Source organism: Pleurodeles waltl, chromosome 3_1 (genome assembly GCF_031143425.1).
Source record: "Pleurodeles waltl isolate 20211129_DDA chromosome 3_1, aPleWal1.hap1.20221129, whole genome shotgun sequence".
NCBI classification, from domain to species: Eukaryota; Metazoa; Chordata; class Amphibia; order Caudata; family Salamandridae; genus Pleurodeles; species Pleurodeles waltl.
Window position 1 is genome coordinate 1528707310 of NC_090440.1, and position 20064 is coordinate 1528727373.

The 20064-nt window shown below is 41.9% G+C and overlaps 1 protein-coding gene across 6 annotated transcripts in view; it reads left to right on the forward strand.

The window, feature by feature from the left end:
* Nucleotides 1-20064, forward strand: part of EYA3 (EYA transcriptional coactivator and phosphatase 3) — a 900226-nt gene that overhangs the window by 199102 nt on the left and 681060 nt on the right. For 2 of the 6 annotated variants that reach the window (XM_069225113.1, XM_069225115.1), the window contains exon 1: nt 11637-11725. The exons of the other annotated variants lie outside the window; for them this stretch is intronic. In XM_069225113.1, coding sequence (XP_069081214.1) covers nt 11693-11725 — 33 coding nt within the window. In that variant the 5' untranslated portion in view covers nt 11637-11692. Of the gene's footprint in view, nt 1-11636; nt 11726-20064 lie in introns of those variants that run through there. 6 annotated transcript variants of the gene reach the window in all.

Genomic DNA, 20064 nt, shown 5'->3' on the forward strand with positions numbered 1-20064 from the left:
TTGCGAATGACGTGATATCAAAAGTATTGTATGATGGGCACTTCCTTTCATTTCTTTAAGAGTTCTATTTTAGTGATAGGACTTGTATTGCTGCGTTAATGTTTTGATAGTGGTGCCTTTATAAATTCAGTTTGTGCTATAATGTACACATGAATGTCTGCACTCTCGGCGTAACATGTTAAAAGAATGCTCTTTTTCTGGGTGGCCCACATTGCAACTGCTGGCCAGGAGTTTGATTTGCACGGGCTGCGGTTTATCAAACAGAAAGCCCACACAGGTCTTCACAGGGAATTTTTGTGTTAATGAAACGTATCCGGTAATGTCATGCCTCCACATATACAAAAGAGGCGTATGGACTACGATGCTGTAGTAAAATAGGCAGTTGAGCTGCACTTACTGAGAAACCAAACACTTCAATGCAAATGCTGTTCATCTAGACAGGAGCATTCGAACCCCATTAATGGTGTGGATGTTTGTTCCGACAGTGCACTACTGCACTGCTTTTGGGCGCAAGAGGAATAGTGGAGTAGTGAACAGCAGATCAAACCACATTTGTGATAGTAGTAGTCTTTACATCCAGTTAAGAGTAGATTACAATTCATAGGAGAGACGTTCATTAGAGTAAGCTTGTTAACAGTTATCGTCAAAGCTAATAAGTGCTAGGTTTGGAAATTTCCGAAGGTCATGTTGATGTCTGAAGAGTCTTCCACATGCGGGGTGCAGAACTGCAAGTCTCCTGTCCCCTTTGCGTTTCTGAATCTTAGTATGTCTAGAAGGTTTTTGCCTATGGAGTGGAGAAGGCAGGGCGGTGGTTGTTTTGTTTTGTTTTCTTTTTTTTTTTTTTTTTTTTTAAGGAAGCTGTTCTTACTTTAGTCTTTTTGCACTTCTGACCCGGAATGCTGGTAGACCATCATAAAAGGCATGCCATAAGGCAGGCGGCCGTGTACCTATGGAATGATCGCCTAGTGTTGATGTATGGAAGCGTTCTCCTGAATATTACTGCATTTTGAACTATTATCCTGATTCCTTCTCAGGGTTTCACTGCTTATATGCAGGTTGCTGTTTTTGTACCTTTTGTGCCAGGTTTTCTCTGCGTATAATTGTCTTAGTTGAGTAGTTGCAGAGCTCCTTCCTTATTACATCCAGCGCTGCCATTACTTTCCTTAGACCCACCCAGGCGGCAACAGGTGCTGTGCACCAGTTTTTGTACATGTGCATTGAACGGGAGCGCGGTAGGTGCAAGTGTTAGATAAGTTTTGTTGAAAGGACATTCAGTAAGCATCGAGAGAGGCGCTGATTGCTGGGAGGACGCAGTGCTCGGCCGTGGTTTTTGTACAAGCTCAAGCTGCGTGGACGGCTCCAGCCTGGGAGGGCCGATCAGTCCTCGTGATCGGCTGCGGCTTGTTTTCTTCTAAACTAGAGGCGCTGGGGTGTGCATTGTGCAGGGTATGCACCGAATACAAACAGCTAATTTCCACACAGGGATGGAATGGGTCTCCTTTAGGTTGTATTGCAGCTCTCAGACATGCTTTGTTTATTTTAATTTTTCACCTTTACTTGGTCTTTAAACGGCGAAGTACTTCAGTATTGTGCTGTGTTAAACCACCTACGAGCCAGTCTTTAAGTGAGCATTCTTGAGCATAGCGACCCGCTTATAGGCTGGAAGAGCTGGTAGATTTCTGGTAGACTTCTGGAACTACACTTCTCCCCTCCCTGCTTCTAGATGACTAATTTCCTGCGCATTCAATTATTATATAAAATGCGTTGGTGGCGGAAACCTCAATATTAAAGATAGTAAATATTTTCATCTTCTAATACATTAACGCAGTTTAAAGTTGAAAACTTATTAGAAGCAATACCTATAACAAGATATGCAAATACATGTTTTACATTTTCATTTTTTTTAAATATCAGGCTTGAATTTTATGGAGTGCTATAGTTGATATAATTGAGTTTTAATGTTTATCTGCCAACAAAATATTTCACTGCTCCCCGTTTTAAAAACGGTTATTCACGGGAAACAGAAAACGCCCATGATTTACAGATTTTCAACCAGCAGTATGACAAATGTTTTCTTAAACATGATATTAAAAATATATACATTCACGTATATTGTTGCCCAATATTGAACGCTTGGGAGCCCTGCCAAGACTGCCAAAACATATGGCTTTGCCATCATGTTTTATTTTGTCACCAGAGGCCCTTAATGACTTTTTGGACTATAACAGTTACTGGAAATATATAGGTAAGTTTAATAGATATTTAGATATGTATAGTGTAGTAAAATTGCCATTGTTGGATATGTAGAAGGGCCGCTGCCGCTCACGAGAAGTGAAACCTTAAGTCGATCATGATACCCCCAACAATGGTAACAAATAGCGTAAACTATCCGTGCAGTTTGGCAGCGTAAAATTATGTTTTTTTTCATGGGCATGTTACTAAAACCAGGATAAATGGGAATACATGTGTACACTGTCACACCATGAGATTTCCCGTTGTAGTTGTTTCCCTGTGTTAAGGCATTGTGAACATGCCGTCTGTGAGGCAGTAAACGGTGTTCTCTCATCACTTGCTGTAATGTGAAATTTGATCTTTTCAATTTTGGCAAAATAACAGAATCTGCGTTTATTGCTACACTTGCACCAAAACACGTTTTACATGGCCACGTTTATTTTTTTACAGATGTGCCATAAATATATATGGCACTATGTTTATCCCATCCAAAATAAAGGACCTATTAAGCACATGTATTAACAAAGGTTCTTTCTCGTGTTTTATCACTGCAGTGCAAATGTCAGATTCGTTATGTTACATAGTGCAGCATAACTAACTGGATAAATGCAGCTTTGCATCTGAATGAATCCTCATTAAAATCACTGTGCAGAGGAAGGACCCTGGGTCAGTAGTCATGAGACCTGTTTAATTCGTTGCTCTTTTAAGCTCGGTACGGATTTTAAGACCACCTGCTCTGGTTCCAGTTAAATGTTTGTTTAGACCTCGTTCTCTCGATAAAACAGCATTGCATAAACCATTCATGTGGAAGCACCGTTAGCACGGATGAGGCACCCCGACCCAATAGAGTTAATCTCAATAATTTAACAAAAGTAATCAACATCCTAATACTCTCAGGAAGTCCTATTGTAGATGTGGACAAATGCAGCCCTTCACTAAAGGCAACAGGATGCGTTATTTGTATTTAATGCAGTGGCATTATTTTTTGCAAAAAAATGTGAACACATCCCAGAAATCTATTAAGGCTAAATAACATAATTTAAAATCAAGCATCGGAGGTGTCTTTATCTAGATGCTAAATAATATATGCTCATAATTATAATTGCTTACACAGATAGAAACCAACAATGCGTGCGTGTGTGTGTAAATGTGAGAAGTATATATATACTGATATTTTTGGACCGTTGACAGTAATCGTTCGTTAGTATGGAGTACTCCTACTGTACCCACGCCCACCAAAGCCACTCAGACTTTACCCATGGGCAAATAAAGGAAACAGATGTGTCGATTGGTCGACGAGCTAACCTCTCCGATGTAGAATTTGTAGAATGGGCCAACGAATGCATGTGCCTTTAATACAATCTGCTTACTCTCGGTTGGGTGATTGGGAACAGGGTGAACTGTTTATGACCACTCGGGGTATACGAGCGAACTGTCCAAAGTCAGGGTCAAGTCATTCGTGTGACAGTTATGGGATGTTTTCTGTAGTCTACAGTGAACCTAAGGAGGAGACCTAATAAAATCTACAACAGTACCGCTCTTGCTTTGCAGGACGAAGGTGTACATTGCCATAGAGTTGTGTCCTGTGTACGTAGAAAAAGGAGAAAGCCGCTGTAGTAAGGGCCAAGCCTTTCACGAAGCAGAGTTGGATTCTGCTCTTAAAAGTGTTGATGGGTTTGTCTCCTAATTCTAAATATTGGCACTAAGGGTAGACGCCTTGAGAGCGCTAGATCGGCGCGGAGGTCCGCTCGTTTCGTAGCCCGACCCTGCGCGACATGCCCGCTGCATCTTCTATGTCCGTCTGCCCTGCTGCCATTTGGGCATTGCTTATACGTTTAGTTCCGCCAGTGAATATTGTTTGAGTTGTTTTTTGTTCTCTTGGACAATAGTACTCGAATAATAGTTTTTGCGCTTGGGGGACTAACTGTGTAAATTGTTTTAGTGCGTGTCTTTCTTGTATATGTAGCTGCTGTATTTCGTGTGTTTGTGTATTTTTCGCGGTGACAGGGTGGTGCCGTTTGCGCGGCTAATGTCCCACCTCTGCTCGCACCTGCTAGGGCTCAGTCCGCACTGCTGCTCTCAGGCTCTTACACACAGACGCATGTATGTTTAATGAATTGCTCGCTGTACGTGTGTGCACGGACTGCTCGCTGTATCTAATAGAGGGAACTAAGAAATATTTTCTGGGAGTGCTTGACGGCTCTGTCTGGGGACAGCTGCATATAGGTCACGTACCTCGCTTTCCCCTGTTACAAAACCCATTGTTAATCAACGAGCACATCCCATTTTATCTGTGGAAAACGTAAGATTAACAGGTGAGGACCGACTGTGCAAGCGTTGAAATGTCAGGCGTGTCCTAGGGAGGGCGCGGGCATCGTCTTCATTGGATTAATGCTTGGATGTTGTTTGATTTTCTGCTGGTTTCACCCCAAGACCCCCACCTGTATATTTATACCGTATATGGTGGAAATATATTCAGCCGAAACTGCATCACCCTTTCTGGTTTGCTCTTAACCACACGTGCGTGTCAATACCGTATTTCTCTTGAGTAAAGCGTACGCTCTGTTTTCTGCTAATATTATTAGCAGTTCCCCGTGTCGGTTAACTTTTCAGTTATACCGTGAAAGGCAGTTTCTAGTGGCAGGAGGAAAGGCTAGCATGGACGGGTAGGAGAGTGGCATACTCTCTCCATACATACTGGTCTTCTCAGATGATCAGATCTTAAGTCATTTAATGTACCCTACTCTTCGCCTTTATTTAAATGATAATCCTATAGTAATGGGAGTACTTTTCTTACCTAACGAGCTGGTGAGAGCAGTGTTACTATAAGCCGCAGTGAACCCCAGGAACCCTTACGTCAACAAGCACTTTGGATGCCAAGTACATTACATTCTGTTAGAGGGCGCACAGTGGGCCTTTTCGGTATTTTACATATAAATAAAACAAAAGGCGGCCTTTTAATTCTCAGAAGCAGAGTAAACCACGTGGATGGTTAGATTTCCAAGCAGCCTTGTTGTCAAGCACTGTTTGATAATTCGCAGTAATAGAACATTTTTCACACTTTTTTTTTCTTATTTCGGGTGTGTTTATAAAGTGCAGGCAGAGAACAGGTTCTGGTTTGCAAAGGTGCTGTCAAGCAGCTAGAGTAGAGTTTGTTAATCAGTCTGTAAGATGTGGCAATTGTTGGACTGTTTCTTCTTTCTCATATTGGCCATTGCATTATTTGAACCATTTATTGTATTTAGTTTAGTTTTAATAGCGCATAGGAGACATGATGGCAGTGGTTCTTAACATGTGGTCCATGAACCCCTGTGGGTCCGCAAAGCCCACTCGGGACTACGACTGTGTTACAAAGTTAAATATTAGAATTAATACATGGAAATGAATAAAGCATGTACAAATAAGCACAAATGTAAATGTGAAAAACCTTTTCTCTATTTGATTGCGAACTAAACCGAATTGTGTGAATATTTAAGCATTTGTGTATTATTTTGAGGTTCAGATCATAGAAATGACTTGGGCTGGGGGTCTCCAGCTCCCAGTAAAGATTGAGTGGGTTCCACAGAAGTTAAAATCCTAAGAACTGCTGCTCTAGGGTGTCGGAGCACTGTCCACCTTTTACAGTGGTTACGAACACGTGGGGTACATTTCAATTTCAGTATACGTTACATTGATTGCGAGCAGATATTTCCAATAGCGATTCTGCTTGGCCAGAGGCAGGGTTTACATGGGTTATAGGAGAAGGACTTCTTTTCCCTTTGTGTCTTGGGGCGCGTGGTCGATTGAAGACCCGCAGAACGCTTGCTTAGCCGCTATAAGTGGATCTTTTACAAGCTGCTGCACACCACTTGTAGAATGTTTGATGCCCTTAGTGGTGGAGCTCCAGAAATCGAAGTAAAGAGTGCACCCGGCTGGCGGAGTGCTTTGCAGGCATGTTGGTCTCTGCATGGATGCATCTGTGCAGTTGATTTCCCTGTGTCTCTGATTTCTCTTTGTTTACATCGTGTGATTTGGAATGGTTTATGATTCTAACATACACTATAGGCAGACAGAACCTTTTCTTTTCTCCCACCTTTCTCAGAGTAAAGATAGTTTTTGTGCACTTATAGCTCCTCCTCTCTTTTTGAATTCCACAAGGAGGCCTCAAGTGATCCCAGGGGGTGCTCAAGGCTCTGGCTAAGAGAAGCATTATGCTAGTAACAGGGCTTTGATTTCAGGTGAAAAAAATGAGCAGCATTAAACTGCTCTGTAATGGGCCATTATTAACATGTCATGTCATTTAGATCCAAGCTGGGAGAATGTGCCAAAGGGGCAGAGACTCCAAATACTCTTCAAAACCCCCACCCCATTTCTAATAATCACACTGTGGATACTTTTACACATTAGTCATGCCTGACCAGAAAAGTATGTTTGGCATAATGTATTTGATTGCATTCTTAAAACAGTAACATAATTTAACTGCAAAGTTTAAATAAATGTAGATATATTTCAACATTGTAAATTTAATAGAATAATTGTGAAAAATTCGGAGAGGCCCTAATGATTTTTTTTTTCCATTGGGTTGCGCGTCATTAATAAGTTTGAAGACTACTTACTGCCTTATGGTGATTGTAACAGCTCTCCTCTGAGGCGCTTTGACACCTCTGAGTTCTTGAGCCGTGCTTTCCAGGGAGGGTCCCGATTGGTATCTGGCTTCTGGCTCAGGTGCTTATTCTGCTGGCGACTGAGGCGCGTTATCTGTTGACGCGGACCTGTGAATAAGGCAGGTTACAGAGGGGCAGTGTGCGTGCGATCGCGCGCCGCCGACCCTCCACCGTCGTCCCTTGAGACACGCTTCCGCATACAAAAGGACGGGAAAGCTGCTGATTTTTCTACCGTATTTCCAGTAATAGGTTTTGTCTTTGTCTGTAGGTGGCTTTGCAAGCGGCGGGGCTCTGAAGCATTTGTTGAATACCTACAGCAATCACTGCTGGGATGCCTTCGGCTTGGTTTTAAGTATATCGACACTGCTGCTGCTTTTTCGCAAACAAGACTTTCTAAACTGGAACAGCTGGGGTCATATCTGACATGGCTCAGTCTACCTCCATGCTCTGCAGCCAGTTAGTAAAATTGTGAAATGCCAGTCTGAGCTTCCTTAAGCCTGGGCATCTACCGGTACAATTAAAGCACAGTGCTTCAGTGAATTTAGTTAACAGTACTATGAGAGTACTTTACTTTAACTTAATAATTCTAATGATACTATTGAGGGCACCGAGTGTAATTGCATAATTTTAACTGTGCGATTTAGAGCAGATTTAATTAAATAATGTTAATGATACAAGACGTTCAAACAATTAACAGTCTTACCAAGACCATATACAATTAATTATTTTAACATTTAAGTGTTATCCGAAAGTGCCCTCTTAAAATAATTTTAACAGTACCATGAGAGGGCCATATTCATTTCAAACATTTGAACCGCACAGTTGAAAGGCTCTTGTTTAATTGCAAATTTTTAGTGTCCCTGGGATAATATAAAATTGAAGAATTTAACCAGTACCATCAACAGCGCCCTGGTTAATAATTTCAGCTATGTCATTGAAAGCATTTGAATATTTTTTTTTAACGCCAGTGAAAATACCCGGGTTTGATTAATTGTAAATAATTCCATTGATAGCACCAATTTTAAGTACGTTATTTTGCAGTGCCTTCGAGAGCATTTTTAATTGACATATTTTAGAAATGCCTTTGAGCAAGTTTATTATATAAACAATATAGTTCAAGGCACCATCTCCAGTGAAATCTTTGTAACACAATTAAGAGTACACTATTAAGTTTAATAATTTTATCATTACAATTGAACGCTTCTATGTTTAAATGATTTTAAGAAAATGTTTCGAGCACCTGGGTTAATGAAATCATTTGAACAAATCTGACAAACTCCTGTTATTTAAGTTATTTTATCAATAGCGATGAAACCACTGTTTAATGTAATAATTTTAACAATACTAACGAAAGCACCCGTGTTATTTAAATATATTTTAAAAGCCACTGAAAGCACCCTAGTTAATTTAAGCAAACACTTGAAATACACCCTTTATTAATCACATTTTACCAGCACCCTTTTAGAATCATTTTATGAACACGGTTTAGAGCGCTCTGTTTAATTGTAATAGTTTTATTTATAGAATTATTCAACAGTTAATAATTTTAGCTGTTTGTACATTGGATATTGGTTAAGTGCAACATCCCACCAAAGGGCCTCTTGGTGCTGAAGAAAGTAATTGGGCAAGATAAACATGCCTAGCCACTTAAAAAGTTCTTCTTACACATCCAAGTTTTTCATATAAAAAAAAAACAAAAAACAAAGAAGGAAGGATTTGGCATTTAGCTGCTGAGGAATTCCACAGTTTGCATCACAATGAGGGATCCAGGATTATTATTTTAACTTCATGGGCGAACCGTTTTAAATATACTATTGAGAACACAATGCTTAAGTAAATTTAATTTAAATACAGTATTGGGAGTACCATGTTTAAATGCTTTTAAAAGTGCTATCTAGTTCTTTAATCATTTTAACAGTACCATCGAGAACATTATACTTAATTACATTGTATTAAGACCTCCTTTGAGAGTGTTAATTACATGATTGAATCATTTTACATGCACCATTGCTAGCACCATGCTTGTTTAGGAGGGGAGCTTTTTGTTTGAAACCTAAAATACTTGGTCATCGATCTGCAGTTCTTGTCTGTTTTGAGTGCTCGTATACAGTGCTGTAGGAAAATGACTCCCGAGCCCTAGAGAAGATAATGTGTGGGTGTTTGTGTATGTGTTGGCTAGCCAGAGGAAGAGATTAGATTCCTTACTGACATTACCTGAATAGAGGGTGGAAGAATACCCTACCCATATGTGGCTGCAGACCATGTGAATGACTTCAAAGTTACTAATCTGGACGGTCCTTTACATTGCCATTAAATGCCGAGTGCATGGTGTCTAGTACTGCTAATGCAGCTAATAGCCACAGCAAACGTCTCTCACATATCAACACTGGAAGACCCAAACACAACCTGAACATTCACCTTTCACATACACAGGTCATTATAGGTGTCCACTACCTCTTGCTTATTATTGCTCCATTGCTGTGGTAAGGGTTTCAAACTTAAAGGGTTTAGCTGGGAACTTATTTCAACATCTCGTTGGTTCCCTGTCCTTTCTATTCCTCCAGTAACAGCCATTTGTGACCGAGTAATTGAATGCAGCGTGCACTTTTGGATTCAGTAAAAAAAAGAAATAGATTAACATTTTGGCTTTTCTTATCTTTTCCCCAGTTTGAAAATAATCTGAACAGGCACGTTTTTAACTAATGAATGACAGTTTTTGTTGCAAAGCAGGGTTTAGCAGGATTGTGTTCATACAACCCATGTTTCATTGATTGAATTGATAATTCAACAAACCAGTATTTTCTGATGGGATTTTGGAACCTGCTAAATTAAACCCAGTCCATGCACTACTTGACCTGCCTTTAGATTAATGCAAAATGTTTTTCAATAACACTTACCTCTTGGGCTTTGCACGTACCCCGTCTGGCTGATTCAGAACTTTAACGAATATATGCAGATTGAAATCGTTCAGTCTGACAGTTTAATAATTTCTGCCCTGTATATAAAGGTGTTTCTTTACACAATTATTTATTAGATTATTTCTGCATGTTTGACTATGCAGACTTTGACTAGTTTTACAATGAGTTTGGACACTCTTCTAATTGTGAATTAGAGTCCTCAAAAACAAGCACATTGAAAAGCAGTAAAGTTAACATAACTCTTGTTATTGTGTAACTGTAGATTTATTTTCTTCATTAAAGATATTGATCACATAGATCCCGGTGCACATATGTTAAGTTAGTTGGAAATTGTTTCAGAAGAACGACATTATCTAGGCCGTTGGGCTTGATTATACAATGAAAAAAAGATTCCACTTGTGTAGCAGTCAAGAATCGTAGGTTTGGTAGTGATACCAAAATGTAGAAGACTGCTATTGGCCTCTACCGGATAGGAACCAATTAAGTCCAACTATTAGTGCCAGGGTAGCCAATTGAGAGTAACATTCAGCAAAATAAGGTGTCTCATATACCTAGGTTCCTCCCTGAAATCGGGCAGAAATCCATCCCGTCTCAATCAATGGAAGGGACACTTAAAACTGTATACAGTGGAGTCACTGTATTGGACAGGGCAGTGAAATCGCCATTCTAGACAGGGCACTCAAACTTCATTGGAAACTAAGTGCTCTTCCCTTTATTTTATACCCTTTTGAGCAGTTGAAGTTAAACTGAACCTGTGCTGAAGCGGGCAGGTAATGGTCCTAGCTCCTGACAAGCTTTTACTCTGCAGGGCCCAGGAACTCTCGGTGGCTTGAAATAAGCTGCTAGTCCCAGTGGTTCCTAAGCAGACCCGGGATCTGCAAAGTACTCTATAGCCCAGGAACTCTTAGTACCATGGTTAATGCCATGTCACAGCTCCTGCTCGGGTATTGCACAAGCTGCCTAGTGTACGGCATTCTCTGGTTAATCTTGGGGCCCTGCACTAGACAGCTAGTTAGGAGATGCTGTGTACCCTGCACAGCTTTGGATCTCTGTTGTGAATACGCTGCCGCATCCACTGCGTTACCAGGGAACTCTTAGTGCCCTGGAAAAGTGTGCTTCTTTCATTGGCTGTCTTGTATAGGTCCTGCCAAGGGGCAAAAACCAGTTTGTATGTCGTGCGTGTTGTGGATGTAATTGTGAAGACGATGTCATCATACAAAGTAGTGTGCTCCGCTGTGGTCTTTTACCAGTATAGTGCGGCCTTCTTAACCGAAGGCCACTTCTGACCCTTGATGCTGGCGGACTAGATCTGTGCCGGGCACGTGCATTAAGCCCTTTCTTATCTCTGTTGCTCCTGCTTATTCAGTTGATACTCCAGCGTGTCCTACTTAATGCTTTTCGTGACAGTTATGTAAATGCTCCAAATTAAAACAGGTTAGATGTCTTATCAGACTGCTTACTGACACACTAGCCTAGTCTCAATTATTGAAAGTAGCACTATTAATTACCGACAGATATTTGTCTAAAAGTCTCCTTTGGAAACAGTGGGGTCTACTCCTTTGCGTCACTGGGTTTGGGCTTTACACACCTGCTGCTTGTGCAGTTAGCAGCCTTTGCCGCTAGTAGCGTACACATTGTGTTATCCTCGGTATCGGGAGTCTTAATAGTAAGTCGCTGTTTTCCGAAGCTGCGTCAGATGTGTGCGTGGTGTCACTTTTTTCAGAATGCAGCGTCCCAGGAAGCGCTGTTACGGAGCCTAGAAGCACAGGGCGCGATAGCCTACATGATAAGCGCCTCTAAAATGTACATAAAGCTGTGAACCCTTTGTCTGAAACAGGATTGAAAAGTGGCGAGGAGCGCGAGACAGGCCGTTGCCGCACTGTACTCCACCCGAAACCCATGGAAGACTTACAGGACTTCTCCGAAGAGCCGGTATGTACCGCCAGCATGTGCCCGCAGTCGACCGTGCGCCAAGATGGCTGTGACCGGATCACCGCCTTTGCTTTAATTGTCTGTCTCTCTGATAGCATGTGTCCTGCTTGCTCACCGTGATTGCACTCACATCCCAAAAGGTTCTGTTTTTTTCCTGATACTACACCACGCAAACCAGCGGGAAGAATCTATTTACACGTTTAAATAGTTAACTTTAGCTTGACGGGCCCTTTTTAGCAAGCTGATTTTTTTTTTTTTTAATTTGCCCCCCCCCCCCCCCCCCCCCCCCCCCCCCCCCCCCCCCCCCCCCCAATGCCCCTCCGGCCCTCCCACCGACAAAAACAGCATACCATAGATATAATGCTGTTTCTCATGGCCCAGTGTATTTCCCTATAGGTTGTCGCAATTCCACTTAAGTAGTCAAAAATACGGACATCATGACATTATTGTTGCCTTTTTGCAAAAAGTCCAAGTCAGTGCTTCACCAAGATACATTTACAGGCATTTCCCTTGATGGACTAGGGCAGAGGGCCTACTCGATACATAGAGTGCCTTTTTTGGGATGCCTTGGTCCATGTGATGCATTTAATGCCATTCCTTGATGTAGCCTAGACAAGAGGGTCTCTTATACAGGATAGGGGCCAATCTCAGCTGTTGTTGCCTAAGATAGAAAGGCCATGTGATACATTTAGTGTCAATAATGGAGATGGGCATGGAAGATTGGGCCTTTTATAACTTTTAGGTTTCTCTCTGTGCCTCAGGGTGTAGAGAGTCCTCGTAATACTGCTAGTAGCCCCCTTAGAGGTTAACTGCCGTGTAGAGTCTCCAAAACACATTTAGTATCCATCTTTGATGTGGTCTAGGATAGGTGGCTTCCATTCGACACCTATTATCTTCCTGATATGCCTAGGGTAGTGGATCCACAGGATATATGTAGTGAACATCTCAGAACAGTGGTGGCTTAGTGTTGATGGTCCTCATGATGCATTTAGTGCATGTATAATAGCTAACCACGAGTACAGGTCCATGTGATGCATTTAGTGGCAGTCTTAGGGATGGCCTATATTATATGGTCCATGTAAAAGAGTTAGCACCTTCTCCAAGAATAAATAGGGTAGAAAGTTTGGGAGTGGAAGAAATTGAGCACACACTTACTTGCAGGGTTCCTGATCTATTTATTTACCAGATTTTTACTGTTCAACTTGTGTCTGAAAAATGTCAAGAAGACCATATCTAAGAGCATATGTTTGCACCAGAATTTTGTTTTATTTTTCTGTATGAAATCATTGGTCTTTCTCTTTGTTACGTAAAGCAAGTGTGTGGTGTTGTACTTAGTGTTCAAAGTGTTCAGTCAGTCACTGTCACACATCTCATGCTTGCATTGGCCCAGCCATGAACTTGAGTGCCTCAGGAGGCATAAATTACCAAAACAAAGCTCTCATGGGCATGTGGCCGCTTGCATGGTTTTGCTGAGCTGTAAACTCTGCAAAATGATCAATCTAGTTAGTAGGTTTTCTGACAGCTATTGTCCCACAGCAGCTTGCAAGTTATGATGCAGAAGCCAGAAGTGTCAGTCATCTCGCTCAGCCATAATGGTTGACTTCACCTAGTAATGTCTTTGTAGCCTCCAAAGCATTGCTCCATGAATCTTGCAGTTTTACCTATGAGTCCCAGCAATTATCACAATGTTGACTTAAGTTTCATACCAAGATGAAGGTGGCCCTCGTAACACGGGGTCAGTTGGCAATTTAAGAGGCATGAGTTCCCTTCAGCTGTTTATTTTTCCAGTGTTATTCGGGTGTTCAGAAGATCCACTGGAAAGAAATGGACAATGGGAATTAGCTTTATGCTCCATAATGCCAGCCATTCTAGTAGTAGCTATTCCATGAGGGGTTTGCTCGTTGAATAAATATGGAGATGGTGTCGGGTGATTTCATTTAGTAAGTTTTTCTGCAAATGAGGCATGCTTTGAATTCGGTCATCCCGATTTTCCGGCTCTAGCAATGACTTTTTACAGCACAGACACGTTACATTTTTATTTCTTGCCATTAGGATCCCACCAAATCGGTGCCATGTTTTACAGATTTCAGTAGGGTTTCGTAGTGAGCACGGACAATCCATTTCCTAAAACCGAGTTATCCAGTTTGAAGTACTTTTTTTCCGTTATCCTTAGTATTGGTCAAGAAACCGTAATACGCTTATTTATAGTATTTTGAACTTAATTTGTTTGTTTTTTTCCCCACAGAAACCTGAAAATATTTTAATGGCATTTCACTCATTTTATCACAGATCCCGACTCCCTAAAATGTTCGTTCTGCATCAGAAACTGACAGTGATTGACCAAACAGTCACAGATCACTTTCTCGCAGTCTATTGACTTTTACCATTTCCCATGTTCCATGGCCTCTGAAGTTATTTAGCCCACATTGTTTTATTTAGGTGGCGTCCTCCTGTCACAAGGCATGTTTCTTGTTCTGAACATTACATAGCTATTAACTGACCTTTAGATGTTTCTACTTTAACAGAAGTTGTTTGAAGATTGTACATCATTTTGTAACTTTCTATTTTTAAAGGAAAACATTCTATGTGTAAAGTTCTTTGTCACACAGTTGCAGAGGTCAATTACTGTAACGGGTAATTGAACACTACCAAAGGAAGAAGAATGCCTTGAATTGTAACTCATTGGCTGAAGTTTTGTGCCCCATTCAGTTCATGCAGCAATTGTACAATCTCAGTCTAGTGATTATTTCCCTCTTCTCCAGTAAACTCCTCTGTCGTTCCTCTTAACTGTAAAATGGAAAACAAAAATTATATTTCAAACACTGGTTTGCTCAAAACCCTTGCATGACAAAACTAGATAAACATTACATCGCAAATGTTAAATGCAGTTTTTTTTTCTTGCCTTTGTTTACCTGAATAGTAGCCTTAAACTCTTTTTAAACAGATCACATGTAAAATGGCATCGCTATCCCTGCTACCTCCTGGCCTACTAAGATGAAGCTGAAATCTCTGGGCGTTTCTGCAGCTCAGATCATGCAGATATGCAGGTAGCCTCAGCCCTTCTATCCACAATGGACTCTTCCGATAGAGACTGAATATGTCCTGCTCGAGGCAAAGAGTTTGCACGGGGTCATGGGCAGAATGCTGATGGTGATTAAACATCAGGACCTTGGTTCCCAGACCATTTGTTCACTTAAGTGGTTGGCAAGGCATGAGAAAATTATCATTATCGACCTTAGTATGGTTCATTTAGGAATCCAAACAAAAGAAGCAATGTCCCTTCAGAGTAAATTTAAACTGTGTTGATCATCAAAGTTCCTATGGGCAGTTTATCCCCAGTGATTAGAGTACCAGATTCATAGGGGTCTGAGCTGGGTGGCAGTAGGGTGCATACTTACAGCAGTGATTGCCTCTAGGGCTTGGAATGCACTTTTCATCGATTTCTAAATGCGACTTTGCTTGCAGGATATGCCTTAAAACGTTTTTCTTGTGGCATTCTGTAATGTATCTCTTTAATTGTTTGTCTCTCATTAGATATTATTTGACCTAGTTATATGTTTGTTGGGAAAAGGTGACTTGTTAGTGATGGGTTTGCTTCATTGTAACCTTGTATGCCATAGCATTTTAACTGGTTCTTCGATATTTAGACTGCTCATATTTTATGATTCATGCTTTCTATGTTTTTCAATTCTTTTTTTTTTTTGAGGATCTTTCCTACTTCCTTTTAGTTGAAGCGGAGCCCTGACATGGTTATGTTAATTAATTCTATTCATATTACAAGCGTGTTATACATTTATGCAGGTGAGGTACAAGACAAGATCAGGCTGGGTTTCCACAGATGTAAATTTAGCATGGTTAACCACTTTTGTGAGTCCTTCTTGTTTGGCGTTTGAGAGATCAACAAAGTCTGGTTTGGCTGTGTCTGGGGAATGCCTAGTTTTAAGGCCATCAGTAGGTCCCTTTCAGCATAAATTATGTCTGTAGGAGGAGCTGAAGCAGATGAGGGGTCCCCAGTATAGCCAAGTGGTGTTAAGCCCATTACCTTCCAATCATGATTTCTTTGAGCAGTGTCATATCCAAGTAGGATGAATAAGCCTGACTGCAACCCAACTACAGAGTAGCTCCTGGTTCTGAGGATGGATCTGTTCTGGTGAGTAGGCCCAGAAAGGTATATGATGGTGTTTTCTCTTGGTGGGATCTCTTCCCTAATAAGAGGAGCCTGCATATTCCTAGGTTTGCTGGTGCTTGCAGTGTAAGTGTGGTAGAGCGCACATCTGCACTCCGTCTCTCTGCGCTTGCACTTACACCTTTAATGTGTCACTGTCTTTGCCTAACAACTGTGTTGTTCCGAGCTACCCACAGCCTTTATCTAGGTGAGGCCATGCTTCACCTCGGTAGAAATGTTTCTTAACCCCTTGGGCGCCATGGACGTAATGGTTACGTCCTTGTACTGGCCCTCTGGGAAAGCGCTAGTGTTTCCCCCAACCCCCTGCCCCCATGGCAGGGCTGGAAGGGGAATCACTTCCGTTTCCAACCCTGACCAAAGTGACCTCATCAAAGGCCACCTCCCACGTTTCTCTTCCGATCATGTGTTGGGGACCTGAGAGGCTTAAAAAGGAAGAGGGGGAGGGGGGCAGATTGGCCTATTGTTATTAGCCTGATCTGCCCCCCCAAGGGGGAGGGGGGGGGGACAGAAACCTCTAGCCACCAGGGATGTTTTTTTTTATTTATTTTTTTATATGTGGGGTGTGACTCCTTAGGCAAGGGCCGCTCCCCTGAGGGGCAAATTATATTTAGGCCATTTCTGCCCCCCTTGGGGGTAGATCAGCTTATTTCTATTACGCCAATCTGCCCCAGGGGAGGCAGAAACCACTTTGGCACCAGGGATTGGTATGTGTGTTTTTTTGGGGGTGGGGTGGGGGGGGGGGGGGAGAGATACCCCCACCCCAAATAAATGAGGCCAAAGTTGTTCTGCCCATCAGAGGGCAGATGGGGTAATTTCCCCCGATCCGCACCACGGGGCATCAGAAAGTCTACTATTAAATGCCAGGGAATTTAAAAAAAAAAAAAAAAAAGGTGGGTGGTGGCTACCAACCACTCTGGACCTGGTTATGTCCCCACCCCAACTGAAGGGGGTAACAGTCTTTCAGCTCTCCCCCTGCACACTAAAACATTTTATCCCACAGCAAGCAAGAGGACATTTGATTATTTTGGGTTTTACATTTGAGCCATAAGAGCTTGGCTAACTCTCAAAATCGTCCCACTTGGAATGGTGAGGGCTGCACTTTTTGGACACTACCATGTAGAAAAATCCACCAGACCTAGACACATCTGAAAACTAAACATCTGGGTGATTCCACAGTGGTGTGCTTCACATGCCCCCCACACCATTTTCCTACTCATAATGTCCTGCAAACCTTCAACTTTGCTGGAAATCACACATTTTCCCCTCATTTTTGTGATGGAATCTTCCGGAATCTACAAAATTCCTACCACCCAGCATTGTCTCGTCTATACCGTTTAAAATTTCTGCCCCACTTGTCAGCCTAAAAATGTCTTTTTTCAAACTTCCCCTTTGGACCCGCTTTGGTTCCCCCCTCAATTTCGACACGTTTTTGGCTCTTCCCTGTCACAGCCTCTTGGCCCACCTACTCAAGTGAGGTATCATTTTTACCGGGAGACTGAGGGGAACGTTGGGTGGTGGGACATTTGTCCTGGTGCGGTGATCCCACACAAATGTGGGAAAAATGAGATTTTTTTTAAAGCTAAATTTGAGGTTTGATGAGGATTCTGGGTAAGAAAACATTGGGGGATCCACGCAAGTCATACCTCCCTGTACTCCCTCGGGTGTCTAGTTTTCAGAAATGTCTGAGTTTTGTAGGTTTCCCTCTATGGCTGCTGAGCCTGTACCACAAAAGCAGGTCCCTCCCTCCCCCAAAGTTTTGTATTTGATAATTTTGATATGTCTAGATAGCGTTTTGGGGCATTTCCTTTCGCGGGCACTATGCCTACCCACACAAGTGAGGTACCATTTTTATCGGGAGACTTAGGGAAACGCTGAGTGGAAGGAAATTTGTGGTTCTCCTCAGATTCCAGAACTTTCTGTCACCGAAATGTGAGGAAAAAGTTTTTTTTTTTTTTTTGGCCAAATATTGAGGTTTGCAAAGGATTCTGGTAACAGAACCTGGTGAAAGCCCCACAAGTCACCCCAACCTGTATTCCCCTAGGTGTCTAGTTTAAAAAAAAAAAAAAAAAAAATGCAGTTTTGGTAGGTTTCCCTAGGTGCCGGCTGAGCTAGAGGCCAAAATCCACAGCTTGGCACTTTGCAAAAAAAACACAGCTGCTTTGTTTGTGAAAATGTGATGAGTCCATGTTGTGTTTTGGGGCATTTCCTGTCGCGAGCACTAGGTCTACCCACAGAAGTGAGGTACCATTTTTATTGGGAGGCTTGGGGGAAACGTTGGTTAGAAGGACATTTGTGGCTCCTCTCAGATTCCAGAACTTTGTCAGGAAAGTGTTTTATTTTTCTTTTTTTTTTTTTTCTGCCTCATTTTGAGGTTTTGAGGTTCTGTTAACCAGGATTCTGGGAAACAGAACCTGGTGAGAGCCACACAAATCACCCTATCCTGGATTCCCCTAGGTGTCTAGTTTTAAAAAATGCACAGGTTTGGTACGTTTTCCTAGGTGCCGGGTAAGCTAGAGATCAAAAGCCACAGCTAGGCACGTTAACACGTCTGTTTTCAATGTAAAACGTGATGTGTCCATGTTGCGTTCATGTTGCGTTTCCTGTCGCAGGCATTAGGCCTACTCACGCAAGAGAAGTACTATTTTTATCGGGAGGCTTGGGGGAATATAGAATAGCAGAACAAGTGTTATTGCCCCTTGTCTTTCTCTACATTTTTTCCTTCCAAATGTAAGACCGTGTGTAAAAAAGACGACTATTTGAGAAATGCCCTGTAATTCACATGCTAGTATGGGCACCCCGGGAATTCAGAGATGTGCAAATATCCACTGCTTCTCAACACCTTATCTTGTGTTCATTTTGTAAATAATAGGAAGGTTTTCTTGATACCTATATTTCACTCTTTATATTTGAGCAAATGAATTGCTGTATATCCGGTATAGAATGAAAACCCATTGCAAGGTGCGACTCCTTTATTGGCTCTGGGTACCAAGGGTTCTTGATGAACCTACAAGCCCTATATATCACCGCAACCAGAAGAGTCCAGCAGACGTAACGGTATATTGCTTTAAAAAATCTGACATCGTAGGAAAAAGTTAGAGTAAAACGTGGAGAAAAATGGCAGGTTTTTTTTTTTTTAACCTCAATTTCAATTTTTTATTTTTATTTCAGCTGCTATTTTCTGTAGGAAAACCTTGTAAGATCTTCACGAATGACCCCTTGCTTGCTGAATTCAGAATTTTGTCTATTTGTCAGAAATGTTTAGCTTTCCGGGATCCATCATTGATTTCACACCCATTTCTGTCACTAACTGGAAGGAGGCTGAAAGCACAAAAAATAGTAAAAATGGGTTATGTCCCAGGAAAATGCCAAAATTGTGTTGAAAATGTGGTTTTCTGATTCAAGTCAAGGGGGAGAGAGAAGGCCTGGCAGCGAAGGGGTTAAAGAGGTGAGCACCCACCTCCTCATAGGTCCTACTCTGCCCATCCTTCGCAGGCCTCTACCTCGTCTGCCTACTCGGTCAGCAGTGCCATCTTTCAGGGCCTGAGCCTCCCATCCAAACAGTTTCACTCCGGGTCGGACTGGATTACAGGGCAATCGGGCAGTGCCTGAAAAGCTGGTCTGACACGTAAGCGCGTCAGTCTGTTTTTGCCTGTTTGTGTTTCTGTTTCGTGGTCTGCTTGGCTGTTTCTTAACTTTTGATTTTCCTGATATTAAAACGGACACGAAGTTCAAAACTGCCCAGTTTAGAAACATGAGATACTCTTCAGCTATTTGATTCGCTAATGGGGGTCACTTTTATTTTAGTGACGGTCCTACTCTGTCCTGCTTGCAGAAGCCCGATTTGTGCACTCTGCCCCAGAATCTCTGGCGTCCTTCCAGTGTTCTAGTGGGTTCCACTTGGTTTATGTTGGGTTAAATAAACATGCCTCAGCAAAGGGGCCGATCGAGAGCCTGATCAGGTTTTCGCCGTAGCCATGCCCAACCTATAACGTTTTGGCACATACATTTTTGTGCTGGTAAATGCTAATTTAAATTAATGTAACAAAAAAAAAAAAGTTTTTAATTTCAAGCCAAAAGCATTATAGTTTTTGCCATGAATCCACCATGAACAATAATGCAGAAGTCTCTGCTATTCTTTAGTGTCCTAAAAGAG